A 22744-nucleotide genomic window follows, 5' to 3' on the forward strand; every position below is an offset into this window, starting at 1 on the left:
GAAAGAATGCAAAAGCACAGGCCTCTTGATAGAAGAAAGCAGGAGGCAAACATGAATGGGGTATTGAAATAATGAAAAAATTGGCGCCAAGTATGACGCACAACGTAACGTAAACTTTTTTGGCGCCAAAAATGACCGGAAATGACACACTTGCGTCACTAATGACGCCACCGTGTGAAAGGTCTCGACGTCACGTATGATGCCGGAAATGACGAAGTTGCGTCAAAAAACGTAATTTCCCACGCCAAAAAAGTTTGCGCCAAAAATGATGCAATAAAGTCTAACATTTGACGCACCCGCGGGCCTAATACCCGCAAATGCAAAAGTAGTCAAAATTGAAAAAGACTAAACCCCAGGTAAGAAACAAATTTCTTAAAGTAAAAATAAAAATCACAAATCCCAGCCAATGAGTCTTAGAATAAGAAGTTTTTATTCTTCAACAAAAGATATGATCAGATTGATCTTTCACACTATGCAATTATAACAAACATCGGGGAAACGTCTGATGTAGGTTCACTCAGATCCACACATACCCCATCCACCAAACACATCCGTGTCCAACCATCAGCATAAATTATGAAAAAGAAAACATCAGAAAATGAAAATAGTATCCAAAGTGAAAACTTCACTGACACTCCCAGGGCGTCCCCAGGGAGTGCAACTAGACACCACCAACTAAGGACTGTATTAAAGTTAGAACCATTGAGAGTGTCCGCTAGATCCGTAACTCTGTAATAATATATGAACCAAGAGTGTCTCGTAATGTTGCGGATACTCCTAAAACAAGAGTGTCTCGTTATGTTACAAATATTCCAACTGTAACAATGTGTGATCACTTGAAAACATAAGCCAATATCTTGTTGCCAATATACGAAGGCAGTCACAGGAAACATAACATGTTACAGTATTTGTAATCCATAATGGTTAATTCTGGTAACGACCTCAATGACAAATCTTGTAGTTATAACAATGTTACGGTTCAAATGTCCCTTTAACCTGACATGCTTCTGGCCATGTAATGTATAGTGGGGAGCTATAAGCGTAATTTCGGCCCAAACACACACTCTCTTGAAACTTCACTCACGGTATCCTACACTACATCATATGTGTAATTCCTTACTGAAGAGGATACAGTATATTCCAAAGTTAACTTCTACCCAAGCTGCGAGTATCTCATACCCTCATGGCAGCTTGCGGCCTTTGATGTGCAGGAAACAGAGAAAATGCATAACCAGCAATGTTACCTCCTTCAACGTATGTGTGCTTTTCCAGGTAATACCGTGAGGCTCTCTATCTTCAGTGTGGTTATCGGGACCCTCCAATATAGAATTCTAGTCTCACCTCACAATTTCTATGGCTCAGACAGCAAGATAAGCAGGTCTCTGTGGTGGCGTCTGATCGTTCCGACGCGCGTTTCGGGACTCCGCCCCTTTCTCAAGGAATTTACAGGTAATGGTGGGGAGGTGCAATTTAAACAAAATCGTATGTATCCCTATTGGCTAATCGCATACACACCTCCACTCTGACATCACGCTATACACATGCATTTTTGTTATCATTGCTTAGTTAGAAAACGAATATATCTAAGACTCACGAATGGCTATTGGTTACAGCCGAATGAACATTAACGAAGTTGAACAACCACCGCACTGGTAATACCGCAATAATATGCCAATGCACGACACATTCCAAGACAAAGCTCGCATATTCCACCGAATATGTAATCAAAACGAAACAACTGCACGGTAAATGCTTAAAAAAATAAAAAAAAAATTTATACAAACGTTCACATCAATTCTCAATTTCAGCTCTATGATAGCCATCATCAATCGCACCTTAATGGATAAACTCCCTGTCACTGGTGTTTTGCACACTGGATGCCAGTGAGAGCTGACTTATATTTAATGTCATATGTGGCGGCTTAGTCTCGGGGATCCCTATACCGGATACTCTACTTAAAAAATAGATACAAAAATAAACTTCTGAAAAATTGAAGCTAGAGTTTAGCTGAAATATATCTCCCACACAGAAAAACGTATTACACGGGTCTCAAAAGAATTCTCTCTTACCTTATTTAATATTAATTCACGCAATCATATTTTATTTGACAAACGAGTCACACAGACGAAACTCATCCCTCATCATAAAGTGTTTATATTTCCAAATATGAAACTGACAGTCTGCAGAAGAAAATACATGAACCTGACTCATGGCAAATATAAGTACAATACATATATTTAGAACTTTATATAAATTGCATAAAGTGCCAAACCATAGCTGAGAGTGTCTTAGGTAATAAAAACATACTTACCAAAAGACACCCATCCACAAATAGCAGATAGCCAAACCAGTACTAAAATAGTTCTTTAGTAGAGGTAATGGTAAATTTGAGAGTATATCGTCGATCTGAAAAGGGAGATAGGAGATGAATCTCTACGACCGATAACGGAGAACCCATGAAAAAGACCCCCGTTAGGGAAATCATCGTATTCAATAGGTGATACTCCCTTCACGTCCCTCTGACATTCGCTGTACTCAGAGGAATCGGGCTTCAACAATGCTGAGAAGCGCATATCAACGTAGAAATCTTAGCACAAACTTACTTCACCACCTCCATAGGAGGCAAAGTTTGTAAAACTGAATTGTGGGTGTGGTGAGGGGTGTATTTATAGGCATTTTGAGGTTTGGGAAACTTTGCCCCTCCTGGTAGGATTGTATATCCCATATGTCACTAGCTCATGGACTCTTGCCAATTACATGAAAGAAATTATATATTTTTTTTATAATATTACATTTAATGACTTAAGGCAAAGCTTTTCAAAAGAAAAACTACTAAAACTTTATTTTGTCTTTTTTTATAGTAAATTTTATGCTTTCTAATTTTTTAATAATGCCTATGATTTATTTTGTTGAAGGGCTTGTTTGGGAGCAATGAGGAATAAGTCATGTAGGCTGCAGTGATATTATGAAAGCATTTTATTAATAATCTGAGAGAACCACCGATTTTAATGTGTACTTCAAATTGCTCCTATTTAGTAGTTAATTCAAAGCTCTTAGTTTACATGGTCAGAATCATCAATATAAAAAAAAAATTATTTCTAAAGTTATATGATGCAAAGTTGGTAAATCTTAAAGATAAAAAAAATGAATTAACTATACAAATTAAATAAATATCGACTTACCAGCTATACTTGCAAATATTTCACTGATTCCAATTAGAATATACTGTGGAAGCTGCCACCATACAGCTAAATCTGCAGCATAGTATGAAACATTTCCTATGTTCTGAGTAATCGTACCAAGTTTCACAATTTCTAATCGTTTGGTTTCCAGAATACCTAGAGAAGCAAAAAAATTATAAGGCTTAAGTTATATGCAATATTTTATAAATCAAAATTTGACTACTACTGCACACAATATTTCCAGAAGTGCAGGGTCTAACAGTTATCTTTTAAAAATGTGCTCAAGCAAATATATTTTAATCTTGGTCAACAAGATTAGTTTAACATGATTGGGAGGGTCAACATGTAAATTCAATAATAGGGTAGGAATAAAGTAAATGGGGCAAATGCTTATGGTGTAGTTGAAAGATAGAGAAAAAAAAAGGAGGACAGAAATTACTTAGAAACAGGGAAGAAAAAAAAAAGAAAAAAAAAAAAAAAGACAAAAACTTGAATTCTTAAACAATCAACAACCAAATTTTTGACTTACCTGCAGCAACTACAGAACACATTACAAAAAACATTCCGACTGCAATTCTTTTCAGGGATGATGGCAGCAGGCCTTTTCTTTTCAAAACAGGGTCTACTACCTTATCCTTCAGTGGAATCAGTAGCAAAATTAACACTGCATCAAACATAGTAAGCCAAGCTGCTGGGAACTAGATTCAAAATAAAAAAAAAAAAAAATAGTATGAATTCCCTTTGTAACATACAAAAACAAATTATACTTATGTGATAATTTCATTTCCATTTGTATGAGGAAAGTCCACGGCTTCATTCATTACTTGTGGGAAATACAGAACCTGGCCACCGGGAGGAGTCAAAGACACCCCAGCCAAAGGCTTAAATACATCCCCCACTCCCCTCATCCCCCAATCATTCTGCCGGGGGAACAAGGAACAGTAAGAGAAATATCAAGGTATAAATGGTGCCAGAAGAAAAAAGAAAATTTATGCTTACCTGATAAAAGTATTTCTTTTTAGACACAATTTCACGAGTCCACGGATTTCATCCTTACTTGTGGGATATTCACCTCCTGGTCAGCAGGAGGAGGCAAAGAGCACCACAGCAGAGCTGCTATATATAGCTCCTCCCTTCCCTCCCACTCCAGTCATTCAAACGAAGTTAGGAAGAGAAAGGAAAAGCCAAGGTGCAGAGGTGTCTGAAGTTTACAAAAAATAACAACCTGTCTCAGAGAACAGGGCGGGCCGTGGACTCATTGTGTTGTGTCTAAAAATAAATAAATTTATCAGGTAAGCATAAATTTTCTTTTCTTTTTAAAGACACAATGAGTCCACGGATTTCATCCTTACTTGTGGGATACAATACCAAAGCTAGAGTACACGGATGATAAGGGAGGGACAAGACAGGGAACCACTGCTTGAAGAACCTTTCTCCCAAAAACAGCCTCAGCTGTGGCAAAAGTATCAAATTTGTAAAATTTAGAAAAAGTGTGAAGAGAGGACCAAGTTGCAGACTTGCAAATCTGTTCTACAGAAGCTTCATTTTTGAATGCCCATTAGGAAGCAACAGCCCTAGTGGAATGAGCCGTAACTCTTTCAGGAGGCTGCTGTCCAGCAGTATCATATGCAAAACAGATGATACTCTTCAGCCAAAAAGAAAAAGAGGTAACCGTAGCTTTCTGACCCTTACATTTTCCAGAGAAAACGACAGAAGACGACTGATGAAAGTCCTTAGTTGCTTGTAAATAAAATTTCAAAGCACGGACCACGTCCAAATTGTGCAAAAGACGTTCCTTTTGAGAAGAAGGATTAGGACACAGAGAAGGAACAACAATCTCTTGATTAATGTTCCTGCTTGAAACAACCTTAGGAAGGAACCCTAGGTTAGAACGTAAAACTACCTTGTCTTAATGAAAAATAAGGTAAGGAGAATTATATTGAAATGCCGAAAGTTCAGACTCTCTTTGAGCTGAAGAAATGGCAACAAGAAATAAAACTTTCCAAGATAACTTAATATTTAGGGATTGCATAGGCTCAAACGGAACCCCTTGAAGAACTTTGAGAACTAAATTCAGACTCCATGGAGGAGTAATTAATTTAAACACAGGTCTGATTCAAACCAAAGCCTGACAAAAGGATTGAATGTCTGGGACATCCGCCAGACGTTTGTGTAACAAAATAGATAAGGCAGAGATCTGACCCTTTAGGGAACTTGCCGATAAAACCCTTCTCCAATCCTTTTTGGAGAAAGGACAAAAATCTGGGAATCCTAACTCAACTCCATGAGTAGCCCTTGGATTCACACCAATAAAGATATTTACGCCATATCTTATAGTAAATCTTTCTAGTCACAGGTTTACGAGCCTGGAACATGGTCTCTATGACCGAATCAGAAAACCCCCACTTGGATAGGATTAATCATTCAATCTCCAAGCAGTCAGCTTCAGAGAAACTAGATTTGGGTGAAAGAAGGGCCCTTGAATGAGAAGGTCCTTCCTCAACAGAAGTCTCCAAGGTGGCAGGGATGACCTGTCCACCAGATCTGCATACCAAATCCTGTGAGGCTACGCAGAAATAATGAGTATCACTGATGCCCTCTCCTGTTTGATTCTGACAATGACTCGAGGAAGAAGCACAAACAGAGGAAATAGGTATGCAAGATTGAAGGACCAAGAAATCACCAGAGCATCTATCAGTTCTGCCTGGGTATCCCTGGACCTCGACCCGTATCTTGGGAGCTTGACATTCAGATGAGATGCCATGAGATCTAACTATGGCTGACCCCATCTGAGAAACAGGCTGGAGAACACTTCCGGATGGAGTTCTCACTCTCCCGGATGATAGGTTTGCCTGCTCAGAAAATCCGCCACCCAGTTGTTCACCCCTGGGATATGAATCGGCGACATACAGCAAGAATAGGCCTCCGTCCACTGAATTATTATTTATACCTCTGTCATCACTTAAGGAAAATCTTTTTCCTCCCTGATGATAGGCATAGGCCACCGACGTTATGATGTCCGACTGGAACCTGAAACTGAACCGAGGCTAACTGGGGCCAGGTCAGAAAAGCATTGAAGACCGCTCTCAGTTCCAGAATGTTTATGGGTAAAACAGACTCTGCCTGAGTCCAAACACCCTGAGCCTTTAGAGAGCCCCAGACTGCTCCCCACCCAAGAAGGCTGGCATCTGTTGTCACAATCACCCAAGATAGCCTGTGAAAGCATGTCCCGTGTCTCTTGCTCCAGAAGAAATTGAGGGGACAAGTCCGAATTCATTGTCTCAGCATGTTCAACTGCACAGCTCTGAGATGGGAGCAAGCAAACTAAAAGAGGTCTATTACCGCTACCATCAGCCCGATTAACTCCATGCACTAGACGAGGAGTGGACTGAAGGGCTAGACAAGTATCGATAATCCTTGATTTCCTGACTTCCGTCAAAAAACTCATCATAGACAGAGTCTATTAAGGCTCCTAGGAAAGACACCCTTGTGTTTGGAACTAAGGAACCCTTTACGAAATTCACCTTCCAGCCGTGGGATCTCAAGAAGGACAACACCAACTTGCTAGCTCTAAGGATGAACTAGAATGTCATCCAGATAAGGCGCCACTGCAAGGCCTTTTGATTGAAGTACCGCCAACAGAGATCCCAGAACCTTTGAGAAGATTCTGGGGACTGTGGCAAGATCAAAAGAAAAAAGCACAAACTGATAGTGTTTGACCAGAAAGGCAAACCTTAAAAACTTGTGATGATCCCTGTGAATAGATACATGTCCTTTAAATCCACTGTTGTCATAAATTGACCCTCTTGGATCAAAGGAAGAATGGAACGATTAGTTTCCATTTCGAAGGACGGTACCTTGAGAAACTAGTTTAAACTCTTGAGGTCTAGAATTGGTCTGAAGGTTCCCTTTTTTATAGATTAGAATAAACCCCAGTCCCTGAATCTAAACGGGAACAATCACTACCAGTGCGGAGAGGTCTCCTACGCAGTGTACGAACGCCTCTCCTTTTGGCAATTAAACTTGAAAGCAGAAACCTGCCTCTGGGAGGAAAACTATAAAACTCCAATTTGAATCCCTGGGACACTTTCTATTCCCCAGGGATTCTAAACATCTCGAACCCAAGTCTGAGTGAAGACGTAAAGTCTGCCCAATACAAGATCCCGTATCGGGGCATATCCGTCATGCTGGCTTTGATACAACAGTAGGCTATTTGGGTTCTATTTTTTTTTTTTTTTTATTTAGTTGAAATTCAGCAAATTTAAAAAAAAAACATTAATTCCGTCAAGCCAGGTCCCAACAAGATCCTCTCCTTGTAAGGAATCGCTAAAAGCTTAGACATAGAGCATACATCCATAGAACAAGGCTCTAACCCTTAGACTCTGAACTGGAACAGAGAAAACCTGAAATCTATGCTCCCAGTATGTTAACTTGAAAGGAAGTATTTAAAATAAAGGAATTAGCCAACTTGAAAGCTTACATCCGATCCTGGAGTTTATCCAGGAGAGATTCTGACTTAGTATCAGACAATGCATCATCAAATCAATATGCCGTCACACTAGTGACGGTAGCAAAATAAACTACAGGTTACCTTAGAAAAGGGATGTAATTGTACACCAGGGTTTCCAACATTTTTTAAAAACCCAACTTTCCTTTAAGGGTATAGGAGTTCCCTTTAGCTAGGCTGGAAACTACTTCTTCCTAAGACGGCTATGGGAAACATTTTAGATATAGGGAATGTGGTGTCTTCCATTCCTTATAACTCAATGGCCGCACTAGAATAGACTGCACCAGTAGTGTCGGAGCCGCCCAGGGTAGCTAAAACCTCCTAAAGTAACAAATGGAGGTGTGCAAGCTAAATAAACTGAAAGAAACACAACCTTAGGATCAAATAAAGTCATTATTCATCTGAGTCTGAGAATACTCTCCCAGATAATCCCGAAGTATCTTCCTCTTTCAGGAAACAGGGAAGAACCATTCATAATAGCATCCTCTAGATGAAATGAAATGCAGAGCAACTCCGGGTGGAGTTTGAGAGGAAACGCAGGGCACTGCATGTGGGCTAGAAATATTTTGTGGGATACTATAGGAGAAAATAGTGGCATAGATGGATCATTGTCCACAGACTCCTAAACCGTAAATGCCTTAGGCGTAAGATCAGAAATTTATTAAAAATTGACACACAAAAACCGTTACTGTCTCTTTAAATTTTAAAAGTAACTTTTTATTTCAGAGTGCAGAAGCCAGTTAAATTACTGTTTATAGACATTGCCATAACATTAAAGAAGCAATGTGTTGTGCAGCAATTCCAGATGGGAATTTCAAGGAACTGCAGGGCACTGCATGTGAGACCGTAAAATTAATAAACACTTCTTTAATTAACCTGTCACACGTATAGGAGAATAATTAAATAAAAAACTCAACCAGTTGCTAATATTCAACATATAGCAAGCGCTACTGTCCCTTTAAATGGTAAAAGGTAACATCTTTATTTTGCTTAGGACAAAACTGTAGAAGATGCATGAGAGGAACAACAGTAGTCTAAGCTTGAGGAACAACAGTAGTCTAAGCTTGAGGAACAACAGTAGTCTAAGCTTAAGCGACAGACAGACTGTCTATACAGACTCTGAGCTCCTTATAGCGCTGACTGAAGCGCAATCATGTAATCAAAAAAATTAATTTGAGTCTTCCGATACACGGAAGTGACAAGAAGGAAGAGCCTTTATACTGCGCCATGTTATCACACTGACTGAAGAGAAAACTTTGGCGCTGTTCATCAACTCCGGCCCTCGTGGGCGTTAACCCAGCAACCTCCCGGTCACCATTAGCAGAGAAAGGGCGCTGGGAGTAAAGGCTAAACCCCAAATAGAGTTCAGTCACCCTTAGTGAAAATACGTAACAATGCTGTCATCGCGGTAACGCTGCAAACACTGTACCCACACAAATAGATTATAAGGGAACATGAAATCTCCCGGTCACCATTATTAAAAATAGCCCCAGGGATCAAGCAGACAAACTTAACAGCAGTATGTCAGTACATAGCCTTTAGTTTCACCGGTAGCAGCGCTTCTCTACTGTGAACCTGATTATATAAGTATTGCACAGATTCCCTGTCGTTAGCCCCCTTAGGCTTGTAGACAACAAAGAAATTATGCATCTCCCACATGTCTAAGCCGCAATGTACATTTCTGTAAACGAATATACTGTCTCTTTCACCCAGTCAGCCTTTAATATAAGACTGGGAATGAAAGACATGCCATTTCCCAACTGCCTTAAAAGTCCCTTACAAAACTAGGAGAATCTAAATCCAAATTAAATGAGGTTAGATGTAAACTTAATAAAGTGCCCTAACTTTCTCTGAGATTTCTATCCCCAGAAAAAAGGTTAGCACTTACCTCATTTTCTGCCTGGCAGTAAGGCAGTTTCCAAGTTTAAGAGGTCCTCTCCCTCCCATGGACCTGGAAAGAAAACAAAATCCTGAATAAAAATCCTTCAGGTTTTCATGGACAGGGCAGCATCAGTATGGGAGGCCCCGTGAGAATTATGTCCAACAAGTTCCCATTGCATTAAAGCCACCAAAAGCTCTCCTGTAGAGACTGATATGGACTACGGCTACACCCTAGGACAAAGTAGCACTCTCTGGCACTACTTTAAAAATAATAAACTCTTGATTGAAGAATCTAATCTAACACTTCACTTTACCTCTTCCTATCACTAACATAGGCAAAGAGAATGACTGGAGTGGGAGGAGCTATATATAGCAGGTCTGCTGTGGTGCTCTTTGCCTGCTCCTGCTGACCAGGAGGTGAATATCCCACAAGTAAGGATGAAATCCGTGGACTCATTGTCTCTTTAAAAAGAAATAAAATTTAGGTTCGCCCAACAGAGAACTGGGCAGGAGCCGTGGACTCTCCTCATACAGATGGAAATGAAATTATCAGGTAAGCATAATTTATGTTTTCCATCTTAATATGAGGAGAGTCCAGAGCTTCATTCATTACTTGTAGTAAATACCCAAGCTCTAGAGGACACTGAATGAAAAAACCGGGAGGGCAAAAGAGAGGCGGACCCTATTCTAAAGGCACCACAGTCTGCAAGACCTTTCTCCCAAGAGCTGCTTCCGCCGAAGCAAACGAGTCAAATTTGTAAAACTTTGAAAAAGTATGTAAGGAGGACCAGGTAGCCGCCTTACAAATCTGCTACATAGAGGCCCTATTCTTAAAGGCCCAAGAAGAAGCCACAGCTCTAGTGGAGCGAGCCATAATTCTCTGATGAGGCTTATGTCACGCTGTCTCATAAGCCAAATGAATCATGCTCCTCTGACAAAAGGATAGGAAAGTGGAAGATGCCTTCTGCCCTTTACGCTTCCCCGAATAGATGACAAACAATACTACAATACTAAAGCCCGTCTGAAATCCTTTGTAGCCTGAAGATAGAACTTAAAATCTCGAACTACGTACAAATTATGAAGTAAACGTTCCTTTGAAGAAGAAGGGTTAGGACACAAGGAAGGAACTACAATCTCCTGATTGATGTTGCAATCAGACACAACCTTAGGGAGAATTCACAACACAGTGTGAAGGGCAGCCTTATCAGAATGAAAAACCAGGTAAGGAGGCTCACATTGCAAGGCTGACAACTCAGAACCTCTGCATGCCGAAGCAATAGCCAGTAGAAAAAGAATCTTCCAAGAGAGTAATTTAATGTCAAGAGAATGCATAGGCTCAAACGGAGCCCTCTGCAAAACCTTAAAGGGACAGTTTACTCAAAAAATGTCTCCCCTTTAATTTGTTCCCAATGATCCACTTTACCTGCTAGAGTGTATTAAATTGTTTACAAGTATTTCCATTACCCTTATATTGGCATTTGAAATAGTTTATTTAGCCTGTGGTATTCCCCACCCATCCTGAAAGTTTTTGGCCTTGGGGCCATGCTATGTTAACACAGCCAGTAAAAGAAATTACACTCCCAGTGGGTTATAGAAGAGAAAAGGTAATAAAAATGTTAATTTTCCATTGTTCTCTCCAAGTATTTGTGATTGGTTTATGGACAGATATAAGATGAAGAAGCCTGTATATTTACACAATGTGATAAAGTAATGAGATCTGATTATACCTACAAGCTCAACCCATTTTATTAGGTTGTGGCTTCAAAGCACAAAACCAGCTAAATCATATACACAAATAAGACTTAAAAAAAGCAAATTCTTACATTTTATACCCTGCAGCTGGTAAAAAAAAAAAAAAAAAAGTAATTGGAAACACATTAAGGGAAAAACTATTTTATAGTATACTGTCCCTTTAAGGAACTGGCGGCAAGTCCCTTCTCCAAACCGTCCTGGAGGAAGGAAGGATCCTGGAAACCCTGACCTTATGCCAGGGATACCCACGAGCCTCACAACAGAGTAAGTAGGTCCTCCACACCTTATGCATTGGGTAACCGGCTTCCTGGCTTGAATGAGAGTATCAATCACACTCTCAGAAAAACCTCTCTTAGCTAGGACTAAGCGTTCAATCTCCACGCAGTCAGCCTCAGAGAATCTAGATATTGGTGCAGAAAGGGGCCCTGTATCAGCAGATCTCTGCAACAGGGCAACCTCCATGGAGGAGACTGTGACATCACCACCAGATCCGCAAGCCACATCCTTTGTGGCCACGACGGAGCAATCAGAATAGTTGATGCTTGCTCCTGCTTGATGTGGGCCACTACTCTAGGTAGACGTGGTAACGGAGGAAATATGTAGACTAGGTTGAACCCCCAAGGCACTGCTAAGGCATCTATCAGTTCCACCTGGGGATCCCTGGACCGTGACCCGTATCTGGGTAGCTTGAAGTTGAGTCTGGACACCATGAGATCTATCTCCGGTGTCTTCCATCTGTTGCAAATCTCCGCAAAAATTTGGGATGGAGACCATTCCCCCGGATGAGACGATTGTCTGCTGAGAAAATCCGCTTCCCAGTTGTCCACACCCGGGATGTGGATCGCTGACATCGAACAGTTGTGGGTCTCCACCCATTCCAGAATCAGAGATACTTCCCTCATGGCTAGGGAGCTTCTCGTTCCTCCCTGATGGCTGATGTACGCCACTGAGGTAATGTTGTCCGAATGGAATCTGATGAACTGGGATGAACCCAGGAGAGGCCAAGCCCTCAGAGCGTTTAAGATCGGTTAAAGTTCCAGGATGTTGATCGGAAGAAGCGACTTCTGATTCCACCTGACCTGTGCCTTCCTGGCACCCCAAACAGCTCCCCATCCTGAGAGGCTCGCGTCCGTAGTCACAACCTCCCAGGATGGTCGTCCCCTGGGACAGCCGATCTGGACAGAGCCACCAAGAGGGGGATTCCCTCGACTGGTTGTACAGAGAAATCTGTTGTGATAGATCCGAGTGATCGCCATTCCATTGTCTCAGCATGCACAACTGAAGAGGTCTGAGATGGAAACTGACGAATGGAATGGCATCTATGCTGGATACCATGAGCCCAATCACCTCCATACACCGTGCCACAGATGTCCTTGAGGAGGTCTGAAGGGCAAGACAGCTGGGAGGCATCTTGCATAGTCTCTGGTCTGTCAGGAATATCTTCATGGACATGGAGTCCATTACTGTGCCCAGGAACTCCACTCTGGTACTGGGAACCAGATAACTCTTTCCTGAGTTTATCTTCCAACCATGAGATCGAAGAAGTAGTAAAAGAGCTCTCGAATAAACCGCTGTCAGCCAGCAGGACGGAGCCTGGACCAGGATGTCGCCCAGATAAGGCTCTATTGCAATACCTCTGGATCTTGCTACCGTGAGCAGAGCACCCAGAACCTTCGTAGAGACTCTTGGAGCAGTAGACAGACTGCAGGGGAGAGCAACAAACTGGAAGTGCTGGTCCAGAAAAGCAAATCTTAGAAACTTGAAGTGATCCTTGTGTATTGGCACATGAAGGTAAGCGTCCTTCAAGTCTATCAAAGTCTTGAACTGTCGTCATTGAACTAAGGGCAGGATAGACCTTATTGTCTCTATCTTAAACGATGGGACCGACAGAAACTTGTTTAAGCACTTTAGGTCTAGAATCGGGCAAAACGTGCCCTCCTTCTTTAGGACCACAAAAAGGTTTGAATAGTACCCTAGACCTCTTTCTGCTAGAGGCACTGGTACAATTACTCCTAGAGAGGAGAGATCCCTCACGCACTCTAGAAAAGCATCTTGTTTCTCTGGTTTTGACAATAGATTTGACAAGAGGAATCTGCCCCTGGGAGGGATTTGAAACCTATCCTGTAACACTGGGCATCGACCTCCAGAACCCAAGGATCCTGTACGTTTCTCATCCAAGCCTCCTCAAAAAGATAGTCTGCCCCCTAGGAGATCCAGAGATCGATCGGGGGCTGCCCCTTCATGCCGACTGTCTCGTGGGCTTCTTGCTCTGCTTGACTTTATCCCAAGACTGAGATGGTTTCCAAGATCCCTTGGACTGCTCGGGCTTTGTGGAAGGCTGCTGTCGTTGGGACTTGTCTGAACGAAAGGGACAAAAATAAAGACCTTTAGGCTTGTTCTTATCCTGCGGAAGAAAGGCACCCTTGCCCCCCGTAACCGATATGATAGAGTCCAGGCCTGGACCGAAAAGAACCTTTCCGTTAAATGGAAGGGAAAGTAATCTAGATTTGGACGTCATGTCAGCAGCCCACGACTTCAACTACAGAGCCCTCCGAGCAAGAAAAGAAAAGCCTGATGTCTTGGCATTCAAGCAAATAATCTGCATATTTGCATCACAGATATAAACAAATTAGCTACCCTCAGGGCCTTAATTCTTTCCTGTATCTCATCGAGGGGAGTCTCCACCTTGATCATATCTTTCAGAGAGTCACGCCAATAGGTAGCGGCTCCCACCACCGCATCAACCGCCGCTGCAGGCTGAAATAAGAACCCCGGGTGATTAAACATCTTACTTAACAGGGTCTCTTCGAGCGGGATAGTGGTGCACATAACGAGCTTGGAGATAGCTCCATCCACCTTAGGGACAGATCCCCACAATTCTAGCTGAGAGTCAGGAACCGGGAACAAAAAGGAGGGTCACATTGCAAGGCAGCTAGCTCAGATACTCTGCGTGCCGATGCAATAGCCAACAGGAAGAGAACCTTCCAGGACAGAACCTTAATGTCTATGGAATGCATAGGTTCAAACGGAACCCTTTGCAAAACCTTAATGACTAAGTTTATGTTCTAAGGCGGAGCCGACTGCCTAAAGACAGGTCTGATTCTAGACAGATTTATATGTATACCACAGTTAGAATGTCTGGAACACACCTGGGCTGGGTGGTGTGCATTAACCAAAAAGTTGGAGGGGGGGGGGGGGGGGATTTGGTCAACTCCCTATTCAAAAGATGCAACAAGGTGTTTTTTTGGTTAAGCACACCACAAAAGGACTGTTTAATCTTAACACACATATTGTGGGAGTGCTACCAAAGTGACCAAAACAATAAAAAAATTATTGGTGCACATCCAACCACTTAAGTCCACATATTTATAGCATATTTATTTATACTGCTGTCTGCTAAATATACACTATATAATATACACTGGAAAAGTACTTAAGTCTAAGCATGATACCCAGAGGTCTGAGGTTGTATAAATTTCCCACATTTAAGGTGAATACTCAGGATAAAGAATTTGTGGAAGCTTGGAATGCTGTACTTTCTGACTGCTCTATGAGACTTATGAAATTGCTTATTCAATATAAAAGTAAAATGTTGGAGATTATTAGGAAGGATATTGATGATTTGCAAATAGAGATGAATAGGAGGAGCAGTAATGCTGATTTTGCGAGATTTGATAAAACCCTCAGAGAGTTGGTTGCTAAAGGTAGATCACGCATAATGGAAACTAAACACACTAAATTTATCAGAGACAAATTTGACTACTCTAGTAATTCTGTGTACATTTGGAACAAAAGCTCCAGGGGCAACTTTAGAGCTAATCAACCCAGGTTTGGCAGGAGGAGGAGAGGTAACAGAAATAGAAACAGAAATCGCAATAATGATAGCAAAGGGAACACTTCCCAAAAATGTATCATTCTCTGGAAGTGAATCTGATGGGTCTAGTGAAGGAGAAATACTTAATGTACAAACACCTACAATGCCCACCCCAGTTAGGAGGAATACATACACAACAACACAGGCCCTTAATACAGATATACCTACTACCAGTATCAGTAGCGATAACGTGGGAGCCCAATCAGCTAGTTCAATACAAAGTGTTTACCTTGAATCGGCTCATGCAATGTACACTCAAAACAAGGCTGACTTTTTTACTTTGAATCAGGTTTTTCCCCAGGAACGGGATACACCCACAGGGGGAGGGAAACAGGTTATACACCCCAGTACTCACTACAACCAGAGTCAGGACAGGTATCAGCTCAGGGAGCCCAGACCACAAACCAATTACAAGTAAGTGATCCAAGGATTGTGGGTAATGTAGTGAATTTGTCTACACAACATCTTAGTAAAGCACAGTACCATGTGTTGAACCGTGGTCTTAATTTTGCACCAACAAATGATTTTGATCTATTTAGAACCATTCTGGATGTCAATAAACTTGTACGAAATCTTACACTTAAACATTTTTCAAATGATGGTATGAATGGACAGACATTGACCCAGGTTGGTACCACTGGCACTGACTCTTACAGTTTTAGAGATACCTGTGATGTAGTAATGCTTCAACAGTTGCCGCTGGAAGCAACAGGTGATACCGGGGTTACCAACAAGGGTCCATGTTTTAGAAAAAAATCTAAGTTTTACCCTATCCATAACAGAGGTAATGTTAGAGACTTTCTACAACAGAGTTGAGAGAGATTTGTTGCTTCTCAAGAATAACCAACCAAAACATAAGTTCAATTTATCTCTTTCTGAAAAGGAAGCATTGGTGTCCTTGAGGGACAACAGATTGCTTGTCATTAAGAATTCTGACAAAGGCGGAATGGTAGTGGTAATGGATAGGGAGCAATACATTCAGGAAGGTTTAAGACAATTACAAAAAGAGGAAGACTATGATGTTCTAAACAGAGACCCCACTGCCAGATTCCAGACTGAGCTAAAGCAACTTTTATATGATGGTCTAGAACAGGGTGTCCTGGATCGGGCCACTTTTGAATTTTTGCTAGTGGATTTCCCCAAGACCCCTTTGTTCCACCATCTACCCAAGACTCACAAATCCCTGGACAATGTCCAGGGACGATCAATAGTGAGTGGGATTGACTCACTTCTGGGAAACCTATCGGAGTGGTTGGAATCAATTCTACAACCCATTGTGGTGTCCCTCCATTCCTATGTGAGAGACACCAAACACATCCTAAACTTGATTGAAGGGATTGAATGGACTGAGCAGTCTAAATGGCTGACTGTCGATGCTGTGTCTTTGTATTCAAGCATTCCACACCAAACAGGAATGGAGGACATCTCTTTCTTGAACAGGGGACTGAATACAATGATACATTTACCAAGTATATCCTAAGAGTCACCACCTTCTTACTTACCCACATTTTTTTAAAGTTTGAAGAGGTTTACTATCTCCAAAGATGTGGTACCGCCATGGGTGCAAAGTTTGCGCCCTCTTTTGCCAATTTGTTTCTAGGCTGGTGGGAGTTTTACCACATCTTTGGAGATAGTAATCCCAACAGGGACTATATCTCCTTTTATAGGAGATACATTGATGACCTCTTATTCATTTGGACTGGTGATATAAGGAGTATCCCTCTGTTCATTGACTTTTTGAATCACAATGAAATTGGCTTGAAGTTTACCTTTGAGCTAAATGATAGTCATATTAACTATCTTGACCTTATACTGGAGGGCACCACAATGGGCACTATAAAATCTACCATCTTCAGGAAGCCTATTTCCGGGAACTCCTTACTATTGGGTACCAGTTGCCATCCTAAGCATGTTCCCTCTGCAATAGCAAACGGTGAATATACCAGGCTTAAAAGAAACTACACACATCCAACAGACTATTTACTAGAATGAAAGAGACTGGAAAAGAGACTTAAGGACAGAGATTATCACCTTAAGGTAATAAGGAAAGCCAGGGAGCAGGTCCACACTATACCAAGAGAGACACTATTGTGTACAAAAATGTGTAAAAGTCAGGCAGGACAGGGAGTCACTTTTGTAACAACACACAGTGCTCAATATCCCCAGGTATGCGGTATTATACGCAAACATTTTCCAGTACCGCTGGCGGAGGATAAATTAGTCAACACTGTAAAAACAGGACTAAGATGTTCCTACAGAAAGAGCCCTACTTTAGGCTCTATTCTCTCACCAACACTACTGAAATCTGACAAATTAGAACAGGGTTCCTGGTTGAAACACACTGGGATGTACAAATGTGGGCACCGAAAGTGCAAACCCTGTGAATTTGTTAATATCACTAAGGAGTTTACCAGTGAGAAAAGCAAAAAGCACTATCAGATCAATGCTTGTATGAATTGTAAGACTGAGTCAGCAGTCTATATGATCGAATGTACCTTGTGCAAGATCCAATATATCGGACTCACCTCGCGTGACCTTAATACAAGGATCAGAGAGCACTTATCCTCATTCACTACAAAAGGGCATCAACCCCTATAGTTCAACATTTTGGAGTATTTCATGATAACAACCTTAGAGGTTTCACCTGGTGTGCTATAGAAAAGGTGAACACACCCACCAGGGGAGGTGATACAGACCAGCTTCTCGCTAGACAGGAAGCATTCTGGATCTTCACCATGGGCACCCGGGTGCCTGATGGGTTAGACTCCAGATATGATGTTCTAAATCTCTGGGAATAAGGGCCTTACAAAATAACCAGTAATCCCCCCCCCCCCAGCCCCCTTTTTGCCAACTAGTATATGGGAAATGTATCTTGTATGTTTATTAATACTAACTCACTCACTATACTCCCATATACCATATCCATGCAATTCACCTTACATTACCCTATGTTTATACGGGTTTGACTATGGTTCAGTGACTAGTTATACTAATGTTATAGTATACATTGGGGTCTTTACCCAATCATACACATATATTAGTATGTGTACTTATTTATTCATTCATATCTTTACTTTTCATTTGGATAGATTGTCTGCATTTTGCTTTTTGAACCATGATGGTGGTGGTGTTTCCCTACCCCATTCTGTTTTGCCCTTTCAGCCCTATGGTCGTATTTTGTCTCTTCTCCCAAGTATAAGGGGGTTTTACCCAAGGCGTCCAATATTATTTTGTTGATTGTAGACTGGCCAGCAATATATAACACAGAGTTTTTTTAAATGTAGGCTATACAACTGTACATATTTTTACAACGGCTACACTCTTATTTTGAATACAGAGTTTCTCTTAATGTAGGCTATATAACTATATATTTTTACAGTGGCCCCAATTTTACTTTGCATTCAGTCTTAATCAGACAGTGACGATGCATAGCGGGGCATTATTGTAAAATGTAAAAAGTTGTTTTTTTTTTTTTTATTATTTATTTTATTTCATTGTTGGCCATATTCTATCAACTAGTATTATCTATGTATAACACTGATAATATTCAATTACGTGGGGCATGAGCCTAATTTATACTAGTGCTGCTCTGGGAATCATTCTGTGGAGTCCATGTACCTGAATTTACAAGTATTTGTTTGATTATTTGCTTTCTACATGTAAAATTGCTCTTGTTCCTTTTCATTAATAATATTATAGCATTTGTATGTCACTCCTAGGACGTTACAGTCTATCACCCATTTCTTGTGTAATGTATCTCCTTATTCTTTGCGTGCACTATGACAGTATATGAGGGTGTGTAACTTTGATTTGATGTGATTGGTTCTAACTGAGGGCACTGTAGGCTATGACTATGGAGCATTTCCGAAACGCGTAAGCCATACTGTGCTGCACCCTCAGCACCCATCATATTGTTTGCTGTGTTACCTCTTGTTTTAATACCAATAAAGGATTCATTTTTTAAAGGATCAGTTGGAGCCAAACTTTCTTTGTTTAAACTCATTCTTCCAGTATCCGACTGTTCTACTGTTGTCTGGATCTCCAGGAGCATGTGTGCTAAGCGTGTTTGCTGAGCGACTTACATCAACTGCAACAGCGTGAAAGTCTCACCTGGTTCACGGAGTGGAGGGGAGAAGTGTTCCTGAGCTTGGAGGATTGCAGCAGGAATAAGTTGAGGTGAGTGAGGAGTTCCACCGCCTCGTCCCTATCTTTTACCCGAGCGGCAGTGATCCGGATAGTGTCTGTAATAAGGGCACTCACACAGACACTGAAAAAGTAACCCCCGCATATCCACTTACCCGGTGAGTGAAAATTTATGAATGAATACATGCATACCTTTGCTGCTTTTGAAATTCTTGCTGCTTGAAACCGCTTTGTACAGTACATACATACATACATACTTCTTCGAGTACTGTATTGGGTTTCTATGACTTTTTGACTTTGCTAAATATACTTACATAGTTCAAATAAGATTGGGATAAACATCTCACAATAATATTGACTTATAGTTATGCTGCAAAAAATTGCCTGTTTAAATTTAAATAGGGATCTTAGTCACACAATATGATCATATTCTGCTAAGCCAGTGACCACTTACAAGGTGTCCCACAATAGACTGGTCCTATCAGTGAAAGAAGAAAAAATAAAGGTAGGAATAGTAAAATTGAAACCAGTTGATGGTAGAATAATAGGAGATAAGCAGATTGCAGACTGTCTCAATGATTACTTCTGTTCTGTTTTCACTAAAGATTGTGAAGATACAATGTCTACATTAAGGGATGCTACGCAAAATAGAAACAAGCTTAACAGTAATATTTTTACAGAGAATGAGGTTTTGTTAGCATTATCAAAAATAAATGTTACAAAGGCAGTGGGTCCTGATAATATTCATCCAAGGGTTTTATAAGAACTTCGATCAGTGCTAACTGTCCCATGAACTGATCTGTTTAATCAGTCACTATTAACAGGAGCTGTCCCAGATGATTGGAGAATAGCAAATGTAATACCCCTTCATAAAAAGGGCAGTAGAGAAGAATCTGGCAACTACAGGCCAGTTAGTTTAACTTCAGTAGTAGGGAAATTAATGGAAAGCCTCTTAAAAGAAAGAATTATGACTTACATAAAGACAAACAATTTAGAGGACCAAAATCAGCATGGTTTTACTTCAGGGAGATCATGTCAGACTAATCTAGTTGACTTCTTTGATTATGTAACAAAAGTATTAGACAAGGGAGGAGCAGTTGATGTAGCATATCTAGATTTCAGCAAAGCATTTGACACCGTCCCACACAAACTTATTCACAAACTATATCTCCTTGGTCTAGATTCAAAAATTGTGAACTGGGTGGAATGCTGGCTTAAGGACAGAAAACAAAGTGTCTTAGTAAATGGAGTTCATTCAGCAGAGGGGGCTGTTACTAGTGGTGTTCCTCAGGGGTCAGTTCTGGGGCCTGTTTTGTTTAACATATTTATCTGCGATATCAGCAAAGGGCTACAGGGGAAAGTATGTCTCTCTGCAGATGATACAAAAATTTGCAACAGAGTGGATGTTCCAGGGGGGGTAGACAAAATGAGAAGTGATATACAACAATTGGAGGATTGGACAAACGACTGGGATCTAAAGTTTAACACAGCAAAGTGTAAAATAATGCATTTAGGGAAGAAAAATCCAAATGTTAATTACAGACTCAATGACACTTTACTGACTGTTACTGACGAGGAACAGGACTTGGGAATTATTATTTCAGATGATTTAAAACTTAGTAAACAATGTAGTAATGCAGCGAGTAAGGCTAGCAGAATGCTTGGATGTATTGGTAGAGGTATTTGCAGCAGAAATAGTAAGGTTCTTATGCCACTTTATAGATCATTAGTTAGACCTCATCTTGAGTATTGTGTGCAGTTCTGGAGACCATATCTTCAGAAGGATATTAACAAACTTGAATCTGTACAAAGGAGGGCTACCAAAATGGTACATGGTCTAAAAAATAAAACTTACCAGGATAGGCTCAATGACCTAAATATGTATAGCTTAGAGGAGAGAAGGGAAAGAGGTGATATGATAGCAACTTTCAAGTACATTAAAGGGTTTAGTAAAACTGAGGCTGTGGGTATTTTACATAAAATGGAAAATTCAAGAACAAGGGGTCATGAGCTCAAGCTAAAGGGTAGTAGATTCAGAAGTAATTTGAGGAAGCACTTCTTTACAGAAAGAGTGATTGATTTATGGAATAAACTTCCTCAAGAGGTAGTAGCAACAAACACTGTGGGGGACTTTAAAAATGCATGGGACAAGCATAGGGCTATCCTACGAACTAGATAAGTTTATACTGTTAGGTAAGGTCGGCCAGACTTGCTGGGCCTATGGCTCTTATCTGCCGTCAATATCTATGTTTCTATGTTTCTATGTAACACTAGTGTCCACACTGCAGCATATTTATCAGGCAATTTCTTGCAGCATAAATATAAGTCAATATTATTGTGAGATGTTTATCCAAATCTTATTTGAACTATGTAAGTATATTTAGCAAGCAGAAGTATAAATAAATATGCTATATGTGGACTTAAGTGGTTGGATGTGCACCAATACTTTTTTGTTGTTTTGTAATTGTTTTGGTCACTTTGGAAGCACTCCCACAATATGTGTGTTAAGATTAAACAGTCCTTTTGTGGTGTGCTTAACCAAAAAAACCCTTGCTGATTCTAGACAGAGCCTTAATAAAAGATTGGATGTCAGGGAGCTCAGCGAGTCTCCTATGCAACAAGGCTGATAATGCCGAAATCTGTCCCTTTAAGGAACTAGCGACAAGACAATTCTCCAAGCCATACTGGAGAAAGGACAGAATCCTGGATACCTTCACCTTATGCCAAGGATATCCATGCTTCTCACACCAGGACAAGCCAGTCCTCCATACCTTATGGTAGATGTGACGAGTGCCCCGTATCGAGGTAGTTTGCAATTGAGTCTGGACGCCATGAGATCTATCTCTGGCGTTCCCCATCTGTGACAAATCTCCGCAAACAGAAGAGACCATATTCCCCCAGATGGAAGGACTGTCTGCTGAGAAAGTCTGCTTCCCAGTTGTCCACACCCGGAATGTGAATCGCTGAGAGAGAGAGAGAGAGCAGTTGTGGAACTCCATCCACTCCAGAATCCGAGACACCTCCCCTCATCGCGAGGGAGCTCCTCGTACCCCCCTTGATGGTTGATGTAAGTCACTGAGGTAATGTGGTCGGTCTGGAATCTGATGAAACTGACTGACCCCAGAGAAGGCAAAGTTTTCAGAGCATTGTAAATTGCTCTTATTTCTAGGATGTTGATCGGAAGGAGAGACTCCTCCCTGGACCACTTTCCTTGTGCCATCCTGGCACCCCAAACAGCTCCTCATCCTGACAGACTGGCGTCTGTGGTCACAATCTCCCAGGACGGTCTCGAGAAGGATGCCCCCATGGACAGTTGCTCCGGACGAATCCACCAAGAGAGGGAGTTCCAAGTCCAAGCATCCAGGGATATCAGCTGTGATAGATCTGAATGATTGCTGTTCCACT

At 41.1% G+C, this 22744-nt stretch overlaps 1 protein-coding gene across 1 annotated transcript in view; it reads right to left on the reverse strand.

The window, feature by feature from the left end:
• Positions 1-22744, reverse strand: part of SLC15A4 (solute carrier family 15 member 4) — a 185703-nt gene that overhangs the window by 70656 nt on the left and 92303 nt on the right. The window contains exons 5-6 of the mRNA XM_053701852.1: positions 3712-3880; positions 3183-3338 (exon numbers count right to left, since the gene is read on the reverse strand). Coding sequence (XP_053557827.1) covers positions 3183-3338; positions 3712-3880 — 325 coding nt within the window. The remainder of the gene's footprint in view (positions 1-3182; positions 3339-3711; positions 3881-22744) is intronic.

The sequence above is a fragment of the Bombina bombina genome, chromosome 2, assembly GCF_027579735.1.
Source record: "Bombina bombina isolate aBomBom1 chromosome 2, aBomBom1.pri, whole genome shotgun sequence".
NCBI lineage: Eukaryota > Metazoa > Chordata > Amphibia > Anura > Bombinatoridae > Bombina > Bombina bombina.